This window comes from Leucoraja erinacea, chromosome 3, assembly GCF_028641065.1.
Source record: "Leucoraja erinacea ecotype New England chromosome 3, Leri_hhj_1, whole genome shotgun sequence".
NCBI lineage: Eukaryota > Metazoa > Chordata > Chondrichthyes > Rajiformes > Rajidae > Leucoraja > Leucoraja erinaceus.
Window position 1 is genome coordinate 1,211,016 of NC_073379.1, and position 18,258 is coordinate 1,229,273.

At 40.7% G+C, this 18,258-nt stretch overlaps 1 protein-coding gene across 3 annotated transcripts in view; it reads right to left on the reverse strand.

Moving 5' to 3' along the window:
• LOC129694468 (zinc finger FYVE domain-containing protein 16-like) overlaps window positions 1–18,258 on the reverse strand; it is a 62,210-nt gene that overhangs the window by 7,249 nt on the left and 36,703 nt on the right. For 2 of the 3 annotated variants that reach the window (XM_055631200.1, XM_055631188.1), the window contains 8 exons: window positions 17,654–17,773; window positions 14,189–14,344; window positions 13,587–13,811; window positions 8,597–8,679; window positions 6,365–6,469; window positions 3,233–3,383; window positions 3,065–3,145; window positions 2,458–2,620 (listed from right to left, as the gene is read on the reverse strand). In XM_055631200.1, the coding sequence (XP_055487175.1) occupies window positions 2,458–2,620; window positions 3,065–3,145; window positions 3,233–3,383; window positions 6,365–6,469; window positions 8,597–8,679; window positions 13,587–13,811; window positions 14,189–14,344; window positions 17,654–17,773 (1,084 nt within the window). The remainder of the gene's footprint in view (window positions 1–2,457; window positions 2,621–3,064; window positions 3,146–3,232; window positions 3,384–6,364; window positions 6,470–8,596; window positions 8,680–13,586; window positions 13,812–14,188; window positions 14,345–17,653; window positions 17,774–18,258) is intronic. The other variant, XM_055631193.1, reaches the window with a different exon arrangement.

The window sequence follows — 18,258 nt, forward strand, 5'->3', positions numbered from 1 at the left end:
ATACAAAATTATATCAAGCCTGATTTTAGTCTAATTATATCCACAAATGTGCCAAATTCAGCACTCACAATGCTTGGTTACATTTGGCTATGTTCTTTGTGGCAAAGCTTACAATAAATAACTGACAAAAAAGTCAATCATCTTCTTTCTACTTCCACCGGTTACATTGCACCATGCATTGATGATACAAAAGTGGGTGGTTTTGCAGAGAGTGATGATAGTGGTGGAAAATTACAGAAGGGTCTTGATCGACTGGCCAGGTGGGCAAAATGGTTGACGGAATTTAATACAGAGAAATGCGAGATGTTGCATTTTGGGAAGTTGAACATCGGCAGTAAATGGTAGGACTCTGGGGAGTGCCTTTATCAGTCAGGGTATTGAGTATCGAGGTTGGGAGGTCATGTTGCAGTTGTATAAGATGTTGGTGAGACCGCATTTAGAGTATTGTGTTCAGTTCTGGGCACCATTTTATAGGAAAGATGTTGCCAAGCTGGCAAGGGCACAGAGAAGATTTACGAGGATGGTGCCAGAACTAGAGGGTCTGAGCTATAGGGATACATGTAGTGTTGGCTGGGGCTCTATTCCCTGGAGTGCAGGAGAATACTGGGTAACCTTATAGAAGTGTATAAAATCATGGGAAGAATAGATCGGGTAGATACACAGAGTCTCTTGTCCAGATTAGGGGAATAGAGTACTAGAGGACATGGGTTGAAGGTGAAGGGGAAAAGATCTGAGGGGTAGCATTTTCACACAAAGGGTGGTGGGTGTATGCAACAAGCTGCCAGAGGTAGTTGAGGTTGGGACTATTTCAACGTTTAAGAAACAGTTAGGCAGGTTCATGGATAGGACAGGTTTGGAGGGATATGGACCAAACACAGACAGGTGGGACTGACATAGCTGGGACATGTTGGCTGGCGTGGGCAGGTTGGGCCAAAGGACCCGTATCACTCAATGACTCTTATGCGCAAATTCCTTGACTGTAATAATAAGTTAGTGGTAAGCAAAATGTGGTTGAAATTTTATCTGGTCTTTTCCACTTTACCAGATCTTACTATTCCTCCCATTCCCCCACACGATTGTTAACAGGCCAATATTTGAATGAGGCCTCTGATCCCCTGCTCAGAGATAAATTCATGGCTGGCATTGAAAACCTAATTTTACGTAGTCAGCTGCATTGGGCAGGCTGCTGCATTCACATATAACATATATATCAATTACAGCGCGGAAATAGGCCATCTCGGCCCTTCTAGTCCGTGCCGAACACTTACTCTCACTTAGTCCCATCTACCTGTACTCAGACCATAATCCTCCATTCCTTTCCCGTCCATATACCTATCCAATTTACTTTTAAATGATAAAAACGAACCTGCCTCCACCACTTCCACTGGAAGCTCATTCTACGCAGCTACCACTCTCTGAGTAAAGAAGCTCCCCCTCATGTTACCCCTAAACATCTGTCCCTTAATGCTTGATACCAGACCTTACAGATACACTGTTCCAAGCTCTGCCGTGGCACAAGATTACCATGTGGACAAGGGAAGAGATTCCAGCACATTCATAAATGGTCCTAAAAAATGCAAACCCCGCCAACTCTTGGGGATAACAGAAAACTGCAGGAGGACCTCAGTGCGTCAAGCAACATCTGTGGAGGGAAATGGAAAGTTGACATTTTGGATCAGGACCCTTCTTCAAACGTGACCCAAACCTTTTTAAAGTGTTCAGTCCATTTCACTCCAGAGATGCTGCCTGATGCACTGAGTCCCTCCACCACTTTGTTTTTGCTCAGGTTTGCAGTATCGTGTCCTGACGATGTCTTATGTCTCCAATTCCTAGGAATCTCTGACCCATGATGGTTCAAGATGGAGAACATTTGGGTTGGCACTGCAAATCCCAGCTCCATGTACAGAGGCATGAAAATGTCCAACGTACACGAATGCAGGATGCACCCCACTTTCCAAATGCTAACACCCAGTCAAGCACCTCCTCGCCTTCCGTGGTAGAGTTTGCGAGTCCCACATTTGCCCGACAGCTCCCAACCCACAAAATCAGATTGGAAGACATCCTCCACTGTATTAGAAGTAGTCAGATCTTGAAACAGTAAACCCTCAAAATAACAGACATCTATATTTATAGCAGACAGTGGCTCCCATTGCACACCCACTTGCTTAAACCGCCCCCCTAAGCTGCGTTTCTTCCCTCATGGCCCTTCGGTTAAACTTTAACCACCCTCACTCAGTTATAGCAGACAATCTGCAATAACGGACTCCATCCTCGCATCCCCGGTGTGATCCATTTATTCTGCGGGTTTACTGTTTCTGAAACTGAACAACATCCGCTCGAAAGGGTAAACCAAGTTCAGTAACACTACAGACATACTCCAACAGTCATTTAAAAAAAAATATTTAACAGGATAAATATGTTAGTATTCAAAAGACAATGGTATTAAAAAAATCATACCCTTTGTTCACTGGCTCGTCACCATCTACCCATTGAATATTTACAAATTCTCTTTTGTCATCCGAATCCAATTTTCCACAAATTATTTGAAAATCTCTCTTTTCCTTTAGAGCATGTCTTAATCCTTCCATGGTTTCTGGAGTTACCTGTACCATAAGTCCATCTGCAATTATAAATTGCTGTTATTAAAGGAATGGGAATAACTACAACGTTTCTGGTCCAGAGAGCAGTAAGCAGAGGCCAGACCATTAAGTTGAACCAAAACTACAACACAACTTTAAAAACAAATACAGGACAGCATGAATATCCTCTGGAGGAATTTCCGACCCAATCTTTTAAAAAATGAAAAAAAATATTTATCAGCATGTTGGCCTTGCTGTTTCATTGATATTAGCAGTTATCTGTATCAATTAGGAATCAGCTGAATTGGATAATAGCCTATTGTATTACGTTATAACTAACTGCATGTATTAAGGAGCAATTCAAAATACAATTTGACATGGTGACAATTATATGTACTAGCATAGGAATGATCTTTTCTGAAATGGATTTCCGTTATGTTCTGAAATGCTATCAACCATTTGGTATTTAATTTTCTTTGTCTTACCTTCCACTAAACTGGATTTAGCGATAAATCCTGAGGTTGTTTTCAGAGCTCCATTAAACACCACAAAAGAGGCCCCTGTAACTGCAGCACAGGAAGAAGCACAAATCATTTAACAATAAACACTGCAGAATTTCACAACCAAAGCAAATAATAAAACACAAAAGATACCTTTTCTGGATTTGCCAGCAATAGTGTTTGCATGCGTTTGATAAGTTTTATCATCACTTTGAATGCAGACCAAGTGTGAATCAGCATCCAGGCTAAAGCATGTTCCCATTGTAATCACATGTTCATTTGAAGAGGTTACTACTTTCATGACCTGAAAAAGGGAAACCGGCAATCATTAAATTATACTCTGTAAGAGTGAATTCTAACCAGTATAAATGTTCTAAACCAAAATAGATGAGAAGACAAATTGCTTTATACCACAGGAGGATAGAGACAGGAATTTAAAAAAAAAACATGATGCACAAATAACAATTGAGGTTTCAGAAAATATTAAGTCTGTGAACAGATTAAGAAAACTAGCTGGAATTTTGTTTGCACCAGACTAATGCCCCTGTCCCACTTAGGAAACCTGAACGGAAACCTGAACGGAGAGTTTGCGCCCCATCCAAGGCTTCCATGCGGTTCCCGGAGGTTGCAGGTAGTGGAAGCAGGTAGGGAGACCGACAAAAACCTCCGGGAACCGCACGGAAACCTTGGGTGGGGCGCAAAGCCTCCAGAGATTTCGTTCAGGTTTCCTAAGTGGGACAGGGGCATAAGTCTGCGTAATAAACAATATTAATATTTACTGACTAAACACAAGGAAGAAAGGAAAGACAACATTTTCAAACGTACAGGTGTAGAAAAGACACAAAGTGCTGGAGTAACTCAACGAGTCAGGCGGCAATACATGCTGCCTGACCTACTGAGTTACTCCAACACTTTTGTAAACCAGTATCTGCAGTTTATTGTTTCTAAATGTATAGGTATAATCTGATTGAATAGAAGTGAAAAGACAACATTTTCAAGAGATTTTTATAGCCCAAGGACATGTTTAGTTTTTTTCGTTTTGTTTAGAGATACAACTTGGAAACAACTCGACCACTCCGCCCCATGTGTGCTGGATGTTTAGAGATCTGGGGCAGCATTGTATAAATGGACAGGCAATAAGAAGGGAAGCAGTGATAGTTATCGAAGAATATAGCAAACAGGGGTGAAGGTTCATTCATCAGATAGTGGTGGTAATGAGGTGTATGAGGTCAAAGAAGTTCAGTTTAATTTATTATCACGTGTACCGAGGTGTAGTGAAAAGCTTTCTGTTTAGTTTATTGTCACGTGTGTACTGAGGCTCAGTGAGAAGGAGGACCCTTTTAGGTGGAAAGCAGAAGAAATCTGCAAAAGAATATGTTGTTGCACTAGGTAATAGGAAGTTTGTATAAAGGGCCTGTCCCACTTATAACCATATAACAATTACAGCACGGAAACAGGCCATCTCGGCCCTTCTAGTCCGTGCCGAACACTTATTCTCCCCTAGTCCCATCTACCTGCACTCAGACCATAACCCTCCATTCCTTTCCCGTCCATATACCTATCCAATTTATTTTTAAATGATAAAAACGTACCTGCCTCCACCACTTCCACTGGAAGCTCATTCCACACAGCTATCACTCTCTGAGTGAAGAAGTTCCCCCTCATGTTGCCCCTAAACCTTTGTTCCTTAATTCGCAAATCAACGCGACCTTTTCGGCGACTGCCGGCAACCGTCATAGGTCGCCGAGAATTTCTATGCTATGACTCTTTGGGTGACTTGGAGACCTCTCACGACCATACAGGTGACCCAAAGAGTCACAGCGTCTTTCTGGTCGCCGCTGAATTTTCAACATGTTGAACATTTTCGGCAACCTATGATGGGTTCCGGCAGTCGTCGAAAAGGTTGCGTAAGTGGGACAGGCCCTTGAGTCAGCTGGGAAGATAGGGGCCTTTGCAGGTCAGAATTCAGGCGACAGGATATGAGGAGTTGTAATTTATGAAAGACAAAATTGGGTGTCACCAAAGGAAAAGTTTAAATAAAGTGTTTCCAGGTGGCGGCACAGTGGTGCAGCGGTAGAGTTGTTGCCTTACAGTGCTTGCCGTGCCGGAGACCCGGATTCAATCTCGACCACGGGTGCTGTCTGTACAGAGTTTGTATGTTCTCCCCGTGACCTGCATGGGTTTTCTCCGAGATTTTCGGTTTAACCAGATGACTCACCCCACTTTGTCACAAACATTCCCTTTGTCCTATCTGTCCCTCCTGCCGTGCCTCTGCAACTGCCTATTTTAAAAGATCTCTCCGACCTAGTTTGGGCAAACGGCTTTTGACCAAAACCATCAAATCTGTTTCCTTGAAGGTAGACACAAAATGCTGGAGTAACTCAGCGGGACAGGCAGCATCTCTGGAGAGAAGAGATGCTGCTGAGTTACTCTAGCATTTTGTGTCTACCTTCGATTTAAACCAGCAGCTGTACTTCTTTCTTACAAATTCTGTTTCCTCTCTCTATTGATGCTGCCTGACCTGTTCATTGCTACCAGTTACTATTTTTTTTTAAATTACAAGTGGAAGAATTGTTTTAAATTAATCAACAGTTTTTTGGGGGAAATATGTAAACACAAGAGTAAGGAATAAGTGTAGAATAAAACCGTAATAGAAGCAAATTGACACTTTTAATCAAACTGGCTGAGCACATCAAAGGTTTTGGGAGAAACTTGGAACAAATCATTCTAATAATCAATCTATTAGAATGTTTTTCAACAATCTGTTTTAAGTATATATTTAGTATATGGTATGAAGTAATTGTTAATGTAGCGTTTCAATACAAAGTGAATTCAAAAAATGCAATTCATCATTTCATTATCTAAGTATTCAACATTCAGGATCTTGCCAGGAAAACAGGTTTAGATCTTTTGTCCTTCAACAAATGCCCCAGTCCCACTTAGGAACCCTGAACGGAAACCTCTGGAGAGTTTGCGCCCCACCCAAGGTTTCCGTGCGGTTCCCGGAGGTTTTTGTCAGTCTCCCTACCTGCCTCCACTACCTGCAACCTCCGGCAACCACCTGCAACCTCCAGGAACCGCACGGAAACCTTGGGTGGGACGCAAATTCTCCAGAGGTTTCCGTTCAGGTTTCCTAAGTGGGACAGGGGCATAGCAATGGAAGCATTGTTATGCCCCTGTCCCACTTAGTGGGACAGGGGCATAACAATGCTTCCATTGCTGAATCTCTGACATAGACACTTCCTCTCATAGCATCGGGTAATCAGTTTAATTTATGTTACTAACCTCACTGTATCTTCTCTTGGGGATTTTAATTGAACTTTTCCCCATCTCCAGATGAAGCACTAGACCTTCAATTGTTGGCAACGTATATTGATAATTTCGAAGATCCTACAATGAGAGACAAGCTTCTGAGTATGAACAGCAACATTTCAACAGAGAAGTATTCAAAATAATTTTTTATCTTAAATACTTAGTATGACGGCAATGTAAGTTTCTCCTGAAATTCAATTGCTTAATGAATATCCAAAATACAAATTGAAATTCTGGAGTCATTTTTGATTTCACTTGCGATTCAGATTAGTTTGATGTCATACATAGGCCAATACCTTCACAGTGAATGGCTCCTGGGAGTGTTGTAGGGCAGGGGGGGGGGGGGGGGATCTAGGTTCATAGCTAGATAGAGTGGTAAAGGCAACATTTGGCATGCGAGCCTTCATCATTCAGGGAAGTGAGTAGAAGTAGGGATGCTATCTTATGTTTTGAACAAGATGTTAACAAGGCTGCATTTCGGATATATTGTTCAGTTTTGGTCACCCTTCTGTAGGAAATATGCCAATGTGCTGAAAAACTGCAGGGAACGTTCCACATTTATGAGGACGTGGTCAGGACTCAAGGGCCTGAGCTATAAGGATAGGTTGGTAAGTCTAGGACTTTATTCCTTGGAGTGCAGAACACTGAGGGGTGACCTTATAGAGGTATATAAATCATGAGTGGCATGACTCTCTTTTTCCCCCATTACTGGGGAATCAAGAACTAGAGGGAACAGGTTTATGGTGATTGGGTAATGATTTAATAGGAACCTGAAGGACAACCTTTTCATACAGAGGGTGGCGGATATGAGCTGTCTAAGGAAGTAGTTAAAGCAGGCATAATAACAACATTTGAAACTCATTTCGATATGTACATGAATATGAAAGGTTGAGAGGGATATGGACTATTCCAGGCAGATAGGATGAGCTTGGTCAGCATGGACGGGTTTGGCCGAAAGGCCAGTATCCACGCTATATGACAATGACTAATTATCTGCTCAATGTTTTCCAAACTGCCCTTCCACTTTAACAAAACAAGTACCTAGACCCTCAGGTATGGGTCACCTGCAAATTTACAAATTATGGTTTGCATGCCAGGTGTAGGTCAAGAATATATATAACAAAATAAAGTAATGGCTTTTGTCGAACAATTCCCCAAACTTTAACTGAAATACATCTAAATCGATCAAATCTGCACTGCTGCACACCTTTTAGAAGAGTATCCTTTATTCTTTATTGTAGAAACAAAGAACTGCAGATGTTGGTTAATCCACAAAATGTGTCTGAAGAAGGGTCTCGGCCGAAAACATCACCGATCCATGTTCTCCATGGAAACTGCCTGACCCGCTGAGTTACTCCAGCATTTTGTACCACTTTATTCTTTAATCACTCTTCTCATTCTTTCTATCAAATTGCATCACCTCACTTTTCCCTGCATTAAATTTAATCGGTCACATTTCTGTCCATTCTTTTCACCTGCTTATATCCTGCTGCTAAATATTACTATCCTCTTTGCTGTGCATAATACTGCCACGTTTCCTGCCATCTGCATATTTACAAATTGTGGCTTGTTTTCCAAGGTTAAGCCATTAAATAGATATTTTTTTAATTCATGGTCCAAACACAGCGAAAAATCAGTGTTCACCTTTCCCCAACCCAAAATTCACTACAACCTCTGTTGTTCGTTACCAAACCAACTCAAACCAATTAATATTCCTTTCATGCCAAATGCTTCAATTTTGCAAACAAGCCTCCTCTGCGCAACCTAATCAAGTCTTTTAGATGTCCGAGTACACCACCTCGATTGAACGTCCCTTATCAACTCCATCACCTCAATACAAAGTTACACTAAATTGGTTAAACACCATTATGTTCTCAACAAATCTGTATTAGTTCATCTCAATTAATCAATTTTTCTCCAGGTGTCTATTAATCCTGACCCAGATCATTTCCTAATATATGAACTAACCAATCACTCTCACCACTGAGATTAAACTAACTTACAAATATTTGCAGCATTTTAGTAAATAATATGTTTACTTGCATTCACTTGGGCTGATTTTGCTCCATGTTATAATCAGAGTTTGCTGATACCAGAATCATGAATGAACCTGCATTCATTTTAAAATGTTTATGTATGACAAGTGCATAGGGTGGAAAGGTGGACAAAATTGCTAGAAATAGAATATGAACTCTAAATACTTACTGCTAGCAAATTCATGATGGTATGACCCGTTTCTCCAAAGAGTGCTTTACGGAATCGAAAACTCATTAAAGGACACGGATAAACTGTCAATGAAAATACATAGCAATTAATAACCATTTGTGGCTGTCACATTGGTATGAATGTATCGAAAATAGCAACTAAAGAGTTTTCCCGGCCATTTCTAGCAAGTATTTGAAATTAGAAGAAAAGATTTAAATGCAAACCACAATCCTGTAGCAACCTAACGTAATTAGATTAAAGGTAATCGAATCATTGCATAGTGATCAAATGAGACATCATGGTTACATATTTCATGGTAAAATACTATAAAACTTTCCATGGAGATTTTCATATTCAGATAACCAATATATTTATAACCAATATATCTTTGTTGGATAGGATGTTAAATTACAATTAAAACACAAAGTACTTGTGCTATATCTCCAGGATAAGAGCTTAACTAAGAAAACCATGCCAAAAACCAAAGTATTATCTAAATACACTAACTTACAATAAATGACTCCATATTGGAAAAAAAAAGCAACCAACATATTAATTCTCTTGTAGATGTAAGTATATCATTGGGATTACCAAGTGGGCATTTATCATTGGTGTTTCGTTGAGTTAGGCCGTGGGAAGGCTCAACAGTTGGTTCTGGTGTCCCAGAATAAATCCCCTCAATACCTGCTATCACTGCCTCTGCGGCCAATATCTACTAAATAAAGGAAGCTGCAGCCACCTCCTAACCATTTCCTAATATATGAACTAACCAATCTCTCTAACCTTTCCACCTTAGAAATTGACACCTCATATGCTGTCAATGGCCACATCAACCTAGGGAATAGCCCAAACTGCAAGCACCACAACTTCAACTTGCCTGGAAGCCCCGACTTTTCATCCTTTCTAACCTGTCAGTAACATCCTTTCTAAGTTGCTGAACCTGTTCAGTGTCATCCAACTTCCTGTTATACCACCTCCCCAAACTTTTAACTGGCTTCTACATTAGACGGGATTTTTTCTTCATCTGCACAGATCCTTTTGTCTACTGCCTTTTCTCTTGCCAAAGAAATACTCTGTGATTTACTAGGCTTAATCTTCAATCTAGCCCATTTAAGATTATCATTTAACTTCTCTAATAACCTTCTTGTACAAGCTACTGTTGTGATCATCAAGGTCATATCATCCATATAGGCCCTGATTGGCGCAGTCCGTCCTTCCGTCTTTCCCTGCCGACGACCCACCGTGATACTCTAATCACTGTCTCCATTGCCATTGTCAAAGCTAATGGGGAAATAGTACACCCTGCCATAATGCCCATCTCCAGTCTCTGCCATGCTGTCGTAAAGTCTGCTGCACTAAAACATATTCGGACATCTTGGAAATATGCTTTCACTAAATTTACTATTGATCCTGGAATTCTAAATAAATCATAGCACTGCAAATAAAACTAGGTGGCACAGATCCAAACACATTTGCAAGTTCCAAAAACACAACATGCAAATCTATTCTCTCGAACTTGGCTGTGTGAATCTGGTGCCAGGTTACACAAATGTGTTCTAAGCAACCTGCGAAACCTGAGATTCCTGCTTTCTGCACTGTATTAACCTATTAACTCTATTATTATTTATTAACTATATTATCTATTAACACTCTATTAACCTATTCCTTTCTAAATAGCTTCTGTGCCACTATGCTAAAGAAAATCTTGTCTTCTTCATTTAGGAAGCAGAAAGGCCTAAACTGACTTGACTCTGAAGACTCTTTCTCCTTGGGAATGAAAGCTCTATGCTAAACCCTTGGTATGACCTGCTTCTCCCAAACTATACGCAAGAGCCTCCATGAGAATCTAAGCACATCAAGTGCACTTTTATATACCCGGTAAGGGACTCCATTCAGCCCTGGGGCCGAAGAAGCCTTTGCACGCCTATTATGACTTCCACTTCTTTCCAATTTGGTGGCAAAACATCTAACTTATACTCTATGTCTCTTAAGGGTGGTATATCTGGAGGGAAACCCATCCCCTTTTCTTTTCTGGATCAGAGTATGTCCTTTTTAAATATTCCTCTAACACTTCCTTTGAAGCTTTGAGCTTTCTACTTTTTCCCGATTAAACATTCTTGTAATAAATTTACATGATTCCTATAAAATGCTGACCTGATTCGCTCCTTCTTCCTTCTCTTCCTTCTAAGGTGTTTGTCCTTAATATTGCTAATCGATTTCTTAACTCTTCTTGCAAAACATTAATTCCCTCGCCCTCACCAACTGTAGACTTTCTCAACTGTCTCCTCTCCTTCACTAATCTCTTGATTTCTCTCTCGATCTAGATCTAACCACCTGTGGAGCCTACACCTTATTTTTCTCAATAACACCAAACCTGTCCACATCATATTGATAAATAAACTCTCCCATCTTATCCAACTTGTTTTCCACTGTCTCTTTCAGACTCTCTAGCGCCTTTACCAAATCGATATATACAGTTCCCATTCCTTCCTTTCACTTGCCCTAGGCTATTTAACTCTCGGTCTCAGCCCACCGTTCTTCTCCGTGACTGGCAGATTAACCTCACCACTACCTACATCTACAGCACATGTTCCCTCCTCATCAGTGACAGGGGACTGTGGTTTTCTACCCGTCGCTGAACTTCACTCGACTGACTTGACTGACATCTCAAGAAGTACTGCTCAATTCGATTTCCCTGCACTCCCTCTAACAAGCGCTTCTGTCGCTGATGTATTCCGAGGACCTTTGGTGTTGTTACTTTCGTGTTGTTACTCGTGGTCTTTTCCGTCCCGTGATCTGTAGCCGGGTAATCCACCCATGAGTCATCTTCTGCCCCCGCTCTCGCAGACTCTAGGAGTATCTTTCTTTTATTTGTCGCAGCTTTTTAAGGGTGCAACGAGACTGTTTACAATCTACGCCACTGCTGCAATGAGGTCCTAACCCATAACATCTCCAGAGGGGTCTATTCCGTCCTGTTAGCTGTCTTTCCAAGCTGTCACATGGACTTTTCCTAGTTGTCTGCTGCTCTGTTCACAGCAGTCACTAATTGGGCTAGATGTTAAATTACAATTAAAACACAAAGTACTTGTGCTATAACTCCAGGATAAGCGCTCAACTAAGAATATCAAGTCAAAACCAAAGTATTATCTAACTAAATACACCAGCTTACAATAAATAACTCCATATGCAAACAAAAACCCAGATTTGTACATATTAATTCTATTAAAAAAAACGAATCCTGTAGAAGCAAGTATATAATTGGGGCGATAGTTATTAGCATCATATATGCCTGTCATGCCAATCCGAAGTGTACAATAATCCAGGTGAAAGTGCAATAAACTTTGTTACATGATCTACTATTTACTCTTTTATCCATTTAACTATATAGCTCAACATCTGGTCAACTTGATTTGCTGTAATCATATACTGCACTGCTGATGTGCTATTTTTAACCAATATCAGCAAATCACTGTCCTGTTATTTTTTCCAGAGTTATTTTAATTAAATTTTCACATCATCTCCTTTCACTAGACTCATGACTTCTCTTCAAATTATCTAGACCAATTTCTCTTTGATATTTTTCTAACAAAGGGTTAAACATTTATTTAAATCTCTGTGCAAGGTTTAAGAATGCGTGCATGTTACAGCAGATTAGTTTCTACTTCTTGTTCCAAATCATTCCTAAATAATCCATAGTGTTTTGTTCATTCATACCTGTTGTCATACCATGATGACCACTTGTTACATTATGTAGTTCCACACAGTTCCAAACACTACTTTTGCAGAAGATTATCTCCTATTCCAGTGCCTTCTTCCCTTGATGAACTTCTTCAGTAATGTAACATTGCTGAAACCTTAATAAATGGCACCCATGGATTGTGCTTTCTAAATGTCCATCATCATTGAGTATAGGAGCAGGGAGGTTCTACTGCAGTTGTACAGGGTCTTGGTGAGACCATACCTGGAGTATTGCGTACAGTTTTGGTCTCCTGATCTGAGGAAAGACATTCTTGCCATAGAGGGAGTACAGAGAAGGTTCACCAGACTGATTCCTGGGATGTCAGGACTTTCATATGAAGAAAGACTGGATTGACTCGGTTTGTACTCGCTAGAATTTAGAAGATTGAGGGGGGATCTTATAGAAATGTACAAAATTCTTAAGGGGTTGGACAGGCTAGATGCAGGAAGATTGTTCCCGATGTTGGGGAAGTCCAGAACAAGGGGTCACAGTTTAAGGATAAAGGGGAAATCTTTTAGGACTGAGATGAGGAAAACCTTTTTCACACAGAGAGTGGTAAATCTGTGGAATTCTCTCCCGCAGAAGGTAGTTGAGGCTAGTTCATTGGCTATATTTAAGAGGAAGTTAGATGTGGCCCTTGTGGCTAAAGGGATCAGGGGGTATGGAGAGAAGGCAAGTACAGGATACTGAGTTGGATGATCAGCCATGATCATATTGAATGGCGGTACAGGCTCGAAGGGCCGAATGGCCTACTCCTGCACCTATTTTCTATGTTTCTATGTCTATGTTTCTATCTTCTTGAAGTCCTTAAAAACTCCCACTCACCACACCATATGAAGATATTTAGTTATCCTTTCACTTATGCTGCCTTTGAATACTTGACGCAAAACTCACATTACTCTCTCTAGATCATGTTCTGTGTGTTCTCCTATACACCTATTTTTAAAGAATGAAATGTTTGTATTTTCTAATTGTTGGCATTACAACTATTTTCTAATGACACATTGAAAGAGAGACAACACTTGGCACAAGCTTTGCTAATCTTGAATGGTCCAACCAGATTTAGTTCTCTTCATTATTCCTAAATACCTCATAATTTTATTTCCCCATGAATTAATTACATTTCTACATCCTTCTGACTCACAAATCGACAAAGATTATGCACAATCTAGTGGAATTAGCCAAAGAAATAATATAAATCATTCATCGGTCATTACATCAAATAGATTGCCGCACAGGTTAAAATCTCACCATTGTATTCTGCTCCCAATCTTAGCATGAGTCGAATAGGAAACACCTTTGCCCAAGGTACTTCGAGTTTCTGAATAAGGATTCCAAACAAAAATGGACTGCTTGGAATCAGTAAATTTGCTAGCACCTGAAAAGTAGGCATAACAAACAGGAAACCTCCATGATCTTTACTACCTAGAAAGCTTTCCGTGAAGGAAAATATCCCCAAATGACCAATGGTTTTTCCTGTTTAAAACAAGAGAGAAAAATTACCCGTATTTTTAAGGATTAACAATATTTAGTGATAAATATTTGAATCACATCAGTTCATCAAATAATACTAAACCACGATTTTGAAACAGATTAGAATTCTTTATTTCTGAAATATCACTGAAATTTTTTTTAAGACCCACTTTCACTCCTGCGCACTTAATGATTTATTCAGAATCGCTGTAATATAACCTGCTGTTTGATTTGAATATAATTTACAAAGCAACATTTTATTCAAGAGATTACAAGCAATAACCGTTCAGGATATGATCAGGTTAAAATTCAACTGTTTGTTAATGATTTGATTGTGAAAGTTGCATCTTGATCATTAAATAATGGGGCTTTGAACCTACCTTTAGATGCATCCTGATACAGTGTGAGATAAAAGTTCAGGATGTCTTTGGGAATTACATTTTCTTCAGATGAACACGACAACAAAATAACAACTTCTGCCTGGCCTACACCATGTAATCCATTAGATACAAAGCACCAGCATTTATTTGCAGCATCTATATACATCACAGAAATAAAGATGTAAACAAGATGTAATCATTAAATCACAGTTAAACTTCTGATCATTTTTTGAAAATATAGCTTTAACAGCACTAACGCCTTTCAAAAATCAGCTACATGAAAACATTGCCAGCCATAAAACCTCTCAGAACCACCAAATTGATAACAGAAAGAAGCAGGGGTGGAAAACCCGGGGGGGGCAGAGGGGACACGTCCCCCCCCATGTTTTGAGAGGTGGGGGACATCCCCACCAAGCTTTTGTAATCCCGATTTTAAAACCCGGTGACGTCTCCGCTTTCCGCGAGACAGTGGGGTTGGGACTGAAGATCGGAGGCTCCGATTGGACGAGAGAGACGTCGGTCAGTGGGCATTGGGGGCGGGACATAATTCAGCGCGATGATTGGAGGAGGGAGGAGTGGGGGTGGGGGGCGTGGGCCTGAGGATAGAGTGCAGTGATTGGAGGAGGGAGACGTGGCACAGACCTGCACTTCATCCGCAGCCAGGATCGATCCCGGCCGGGTCTCCGGCGCTGTCCCGAATGCCCCCGCCCCCACGGGTGGCCACAGAGGTCGGCAGCATAGATCCTCCGCTATAGGATATTTGGTCGGTAGTCAGACGGGCGTGGTGCCCCCAAGCCCACAGCCAGCGCAGAGAAGCAGCGCTAAACCAGGCCAACTCTACCTGTCCCGCCAGGTGAGCCTATAGCCCTTCCTGGACTTGCAGAAAATATGGCCAGTGTGGAGAAGCAGTGCTGGTATCCCATCAGTCCAGCCAGGGCTGCAGTTAACCCAGTGAGACAGGCAGAGTTGAGCTGCATTTAGCGCTGGATTGAGCCTCCGAGGCCTCGCGCGTGTGAGTATGCGCATGCGCGCGTGGCCGCCAAAAAATTGTGCCCCCCCCTCCCCTCCCCTCCATGTTTTTATAGCGAGTTCCGCTCTTGGAAAGAAGTACAAGTAAAATGTCAAGTGCAGTCTGAAAAGCTGGAAGAAACAAGGGGCCTATTGGGATTAATGCTAGTACTGCTGAGTGAAAGACCTGAAGCTATATAGAGATGAAATTATTGAGAGTTTTAAAAGGAGGTTGGCTTTCATTGCATTTTTGAAAAAGATATTGGCATCTGGAAATTTATGGCATAATAAACTCGGGCAGCATCAAATTTAAATATTTGGTTTTCTCTGTGTTTAACTAGAGGAAACTACAACTCAAATATCATGGCATGTACTATAGCATTCTACAGTTCACATTTCCCCCCACAGGTATAAAACAGAACAGTCAAGGCAAACATTCAGGCAGAGATAACCATGAGAGGAGAGAACAAACCAGGCAAGAGATACTCAAAACAAATAATAGAACAGTGGGGGTGGGAGAGAACTTGGATTGCATGTCTGTAGATTCCTGTAGGCGCAGGACAGAGGGATAAAGTAGAAAATAAATGGTGATCGTGCTCATGGTACCTAGATCCCTTGACAGAATGAGAAAAAGTGGATGAACAAGATTATGTAGAGGGAGAGGTTTGGGATTTAGTGGGAGGTGGTTTGAGGGCAGTCTAATCCGAGTTTAATTCTTCATCACAGAATAGGATGCAAAGAACTTTCAATGGAAACATTTCACAGAAGGACAACTTGGAAGTGGTCATGTGACCCACTGTGCATAAGGCTGGAAGAAAAAGATCATTATCACCACATTTTTTAAATTAATTCCATTGTCAAATGTTAAATCAAATCATCAATTGTCAATAAAATCACAGATAAGCAAGTCCAATTGATGAATGAACAGACATTCTGACCAACGATTAGCATTGATCCAAGGAAATAAAGATGGACAAGGTAGGGAGAAATTGAAAGCAGAGTAGTTTAGAGATACAGCGCGGAAACAGACCCTTTGGCCCACCGAGTCCGCACTGACCAGCGATGCCCGCACATTAAGATTACCCTACATACACTAGGGACAATTTTACATTTGCACCAAGCCAATTAAACTACAAATGTGTAGGCCTTTGGAGTGTGGGAGAAAACAGAAGATCTTGGAGAAAACTCATGCAGGTCATGGGAAGAATGTACAAACTCCGTACAGACAAACACCAGTAGTCAGGATTGACCCCGGGTCTCTAGCGCTGTAAAGCAATAACTCTACCTCTTCGCCACCCTGCCACCAGTCAGCAATTTTCTTTCCAATGGGGAATGCAGAGGAACACAAGGATGTACAACTGGAGTTTCTAAGTATATATAAATAGCCACATTTGCCTCAATGGACTCTTCAAATCATGGTGAGAGAAGCACAGAGGGTCAATGTTGGATTCATTGCAGTAAATGGGATCCAAACCCAGGGCAGTAGCATAACAGTTAAAAGATAATCATCTAAACAGAAGTAAAGACAAAAAATACCTAGCAACATTTGTAAATTGATAAACAGAGTTAACATTTCATGCCAATCTTTCCAATTATCGTTTAGATAACAGATACAGCGTGGACTTTGGGTCACCAAGTCCGCACCTACCAGCGATCCTCGCACACTAACACTATCCTACTAAGGACAATTTACACTAAGGAAAACTTACAATATTACCAAAGCCAATTAACCTACAAACCTGTACATCTTTGAAGTGTGGGAGGAAACCAGGGCATCAGGAGAAAACTTACACGTCACGGGGAGAACGTACAAACGGCATACAGACAACACCCGTACGCAGGATTGAACCCAGGTCTCTGGCACTGTAAGGCAGCAGCTCTACTGCTGTGCCATCGTACCACCCCTTCTAAGAAGAGGTCACTGACCTGAAACTCTGGAAAACTGGACAGCTATAATATTATGCAGGAAGATGTACATCTAAAATGGAGTTCACACAGAATTAACATTTGATTTGTTATTGTAAAACTGACCCCCAGAGCACCAGCCACTTTAACTCGGTTGCTTGAAAGTGTTATTTATTCAAGTACATTGCTTTGTGGTAAACCTACAGGGTACTTAAAACAACCCCATATGGTGAAGGTACACAAAAAAGTTGGAGAAACTCAGCGGGTGCAGCAGCATCTATGGAGCGAAGGAAATAGGCAATGTTTCGGGCCGAAACCCTTCTTCAGACTGAAGACCTACTCCACCCCATGTGTGTGAACTGATCGTCTAATTTAGATTAACACATGCATGATAATGCAAAATTTACAAGTTAACTTCGGGCTATAGATCTACATTTTTGGCTAATTACAGAAGTAAATGACTGTTCAATATTAGGATTTAAAATTAATTAATCTCATAATCTCAGTTTTGGAAAGACATACTTTCCATAATTAATTGGTAGATCTACTCACAATTCACAAGTTTCACGTTAACGATAAGATTGGCATTCAGCACAAAGGTCAGGGGATTTGGCTCCGCACCCTTGAGCAGCATCATTGCCTGGGTCTGAGTCGGATGCTCCTCCACCACTACTGAGCCGCCACATAAAGTCAAAACGGAATAAATCAAAAGGTTATTGTGAATTGAAAACACGTTGTCCATTTGTTCATTTTATTAATCTAGAATAACAACTTCATCATCATCATCTTTAATAAAGCCAGAAACAAAATAAGACATCACCGTCACATTTTGACCATGGTTCAAGTCAATAAAAAACAACAGTTTCAGATTATGCTCTTAAATTCTTGATAAAGTGACCTACCTTCCAAACTTTTAATCCATAAACATGAGAATTAATAGATGAAGGCGATTCTGCCATTTCACTCAATATGTCACGTACCCGAAAGTGATCATTTAAAAAAAAAAAAATCAAATGACCATTATAATTTAAGTGAAAAGCAGCTATCGGTAGATCATGATTGTTACCATGATCGTCTACCATGATTGTTATCATGATTGTCTACCATGATTGTTGTGTTCCTAAGAAAACTTGTGTTTCATAAAATTGCATAAAAAC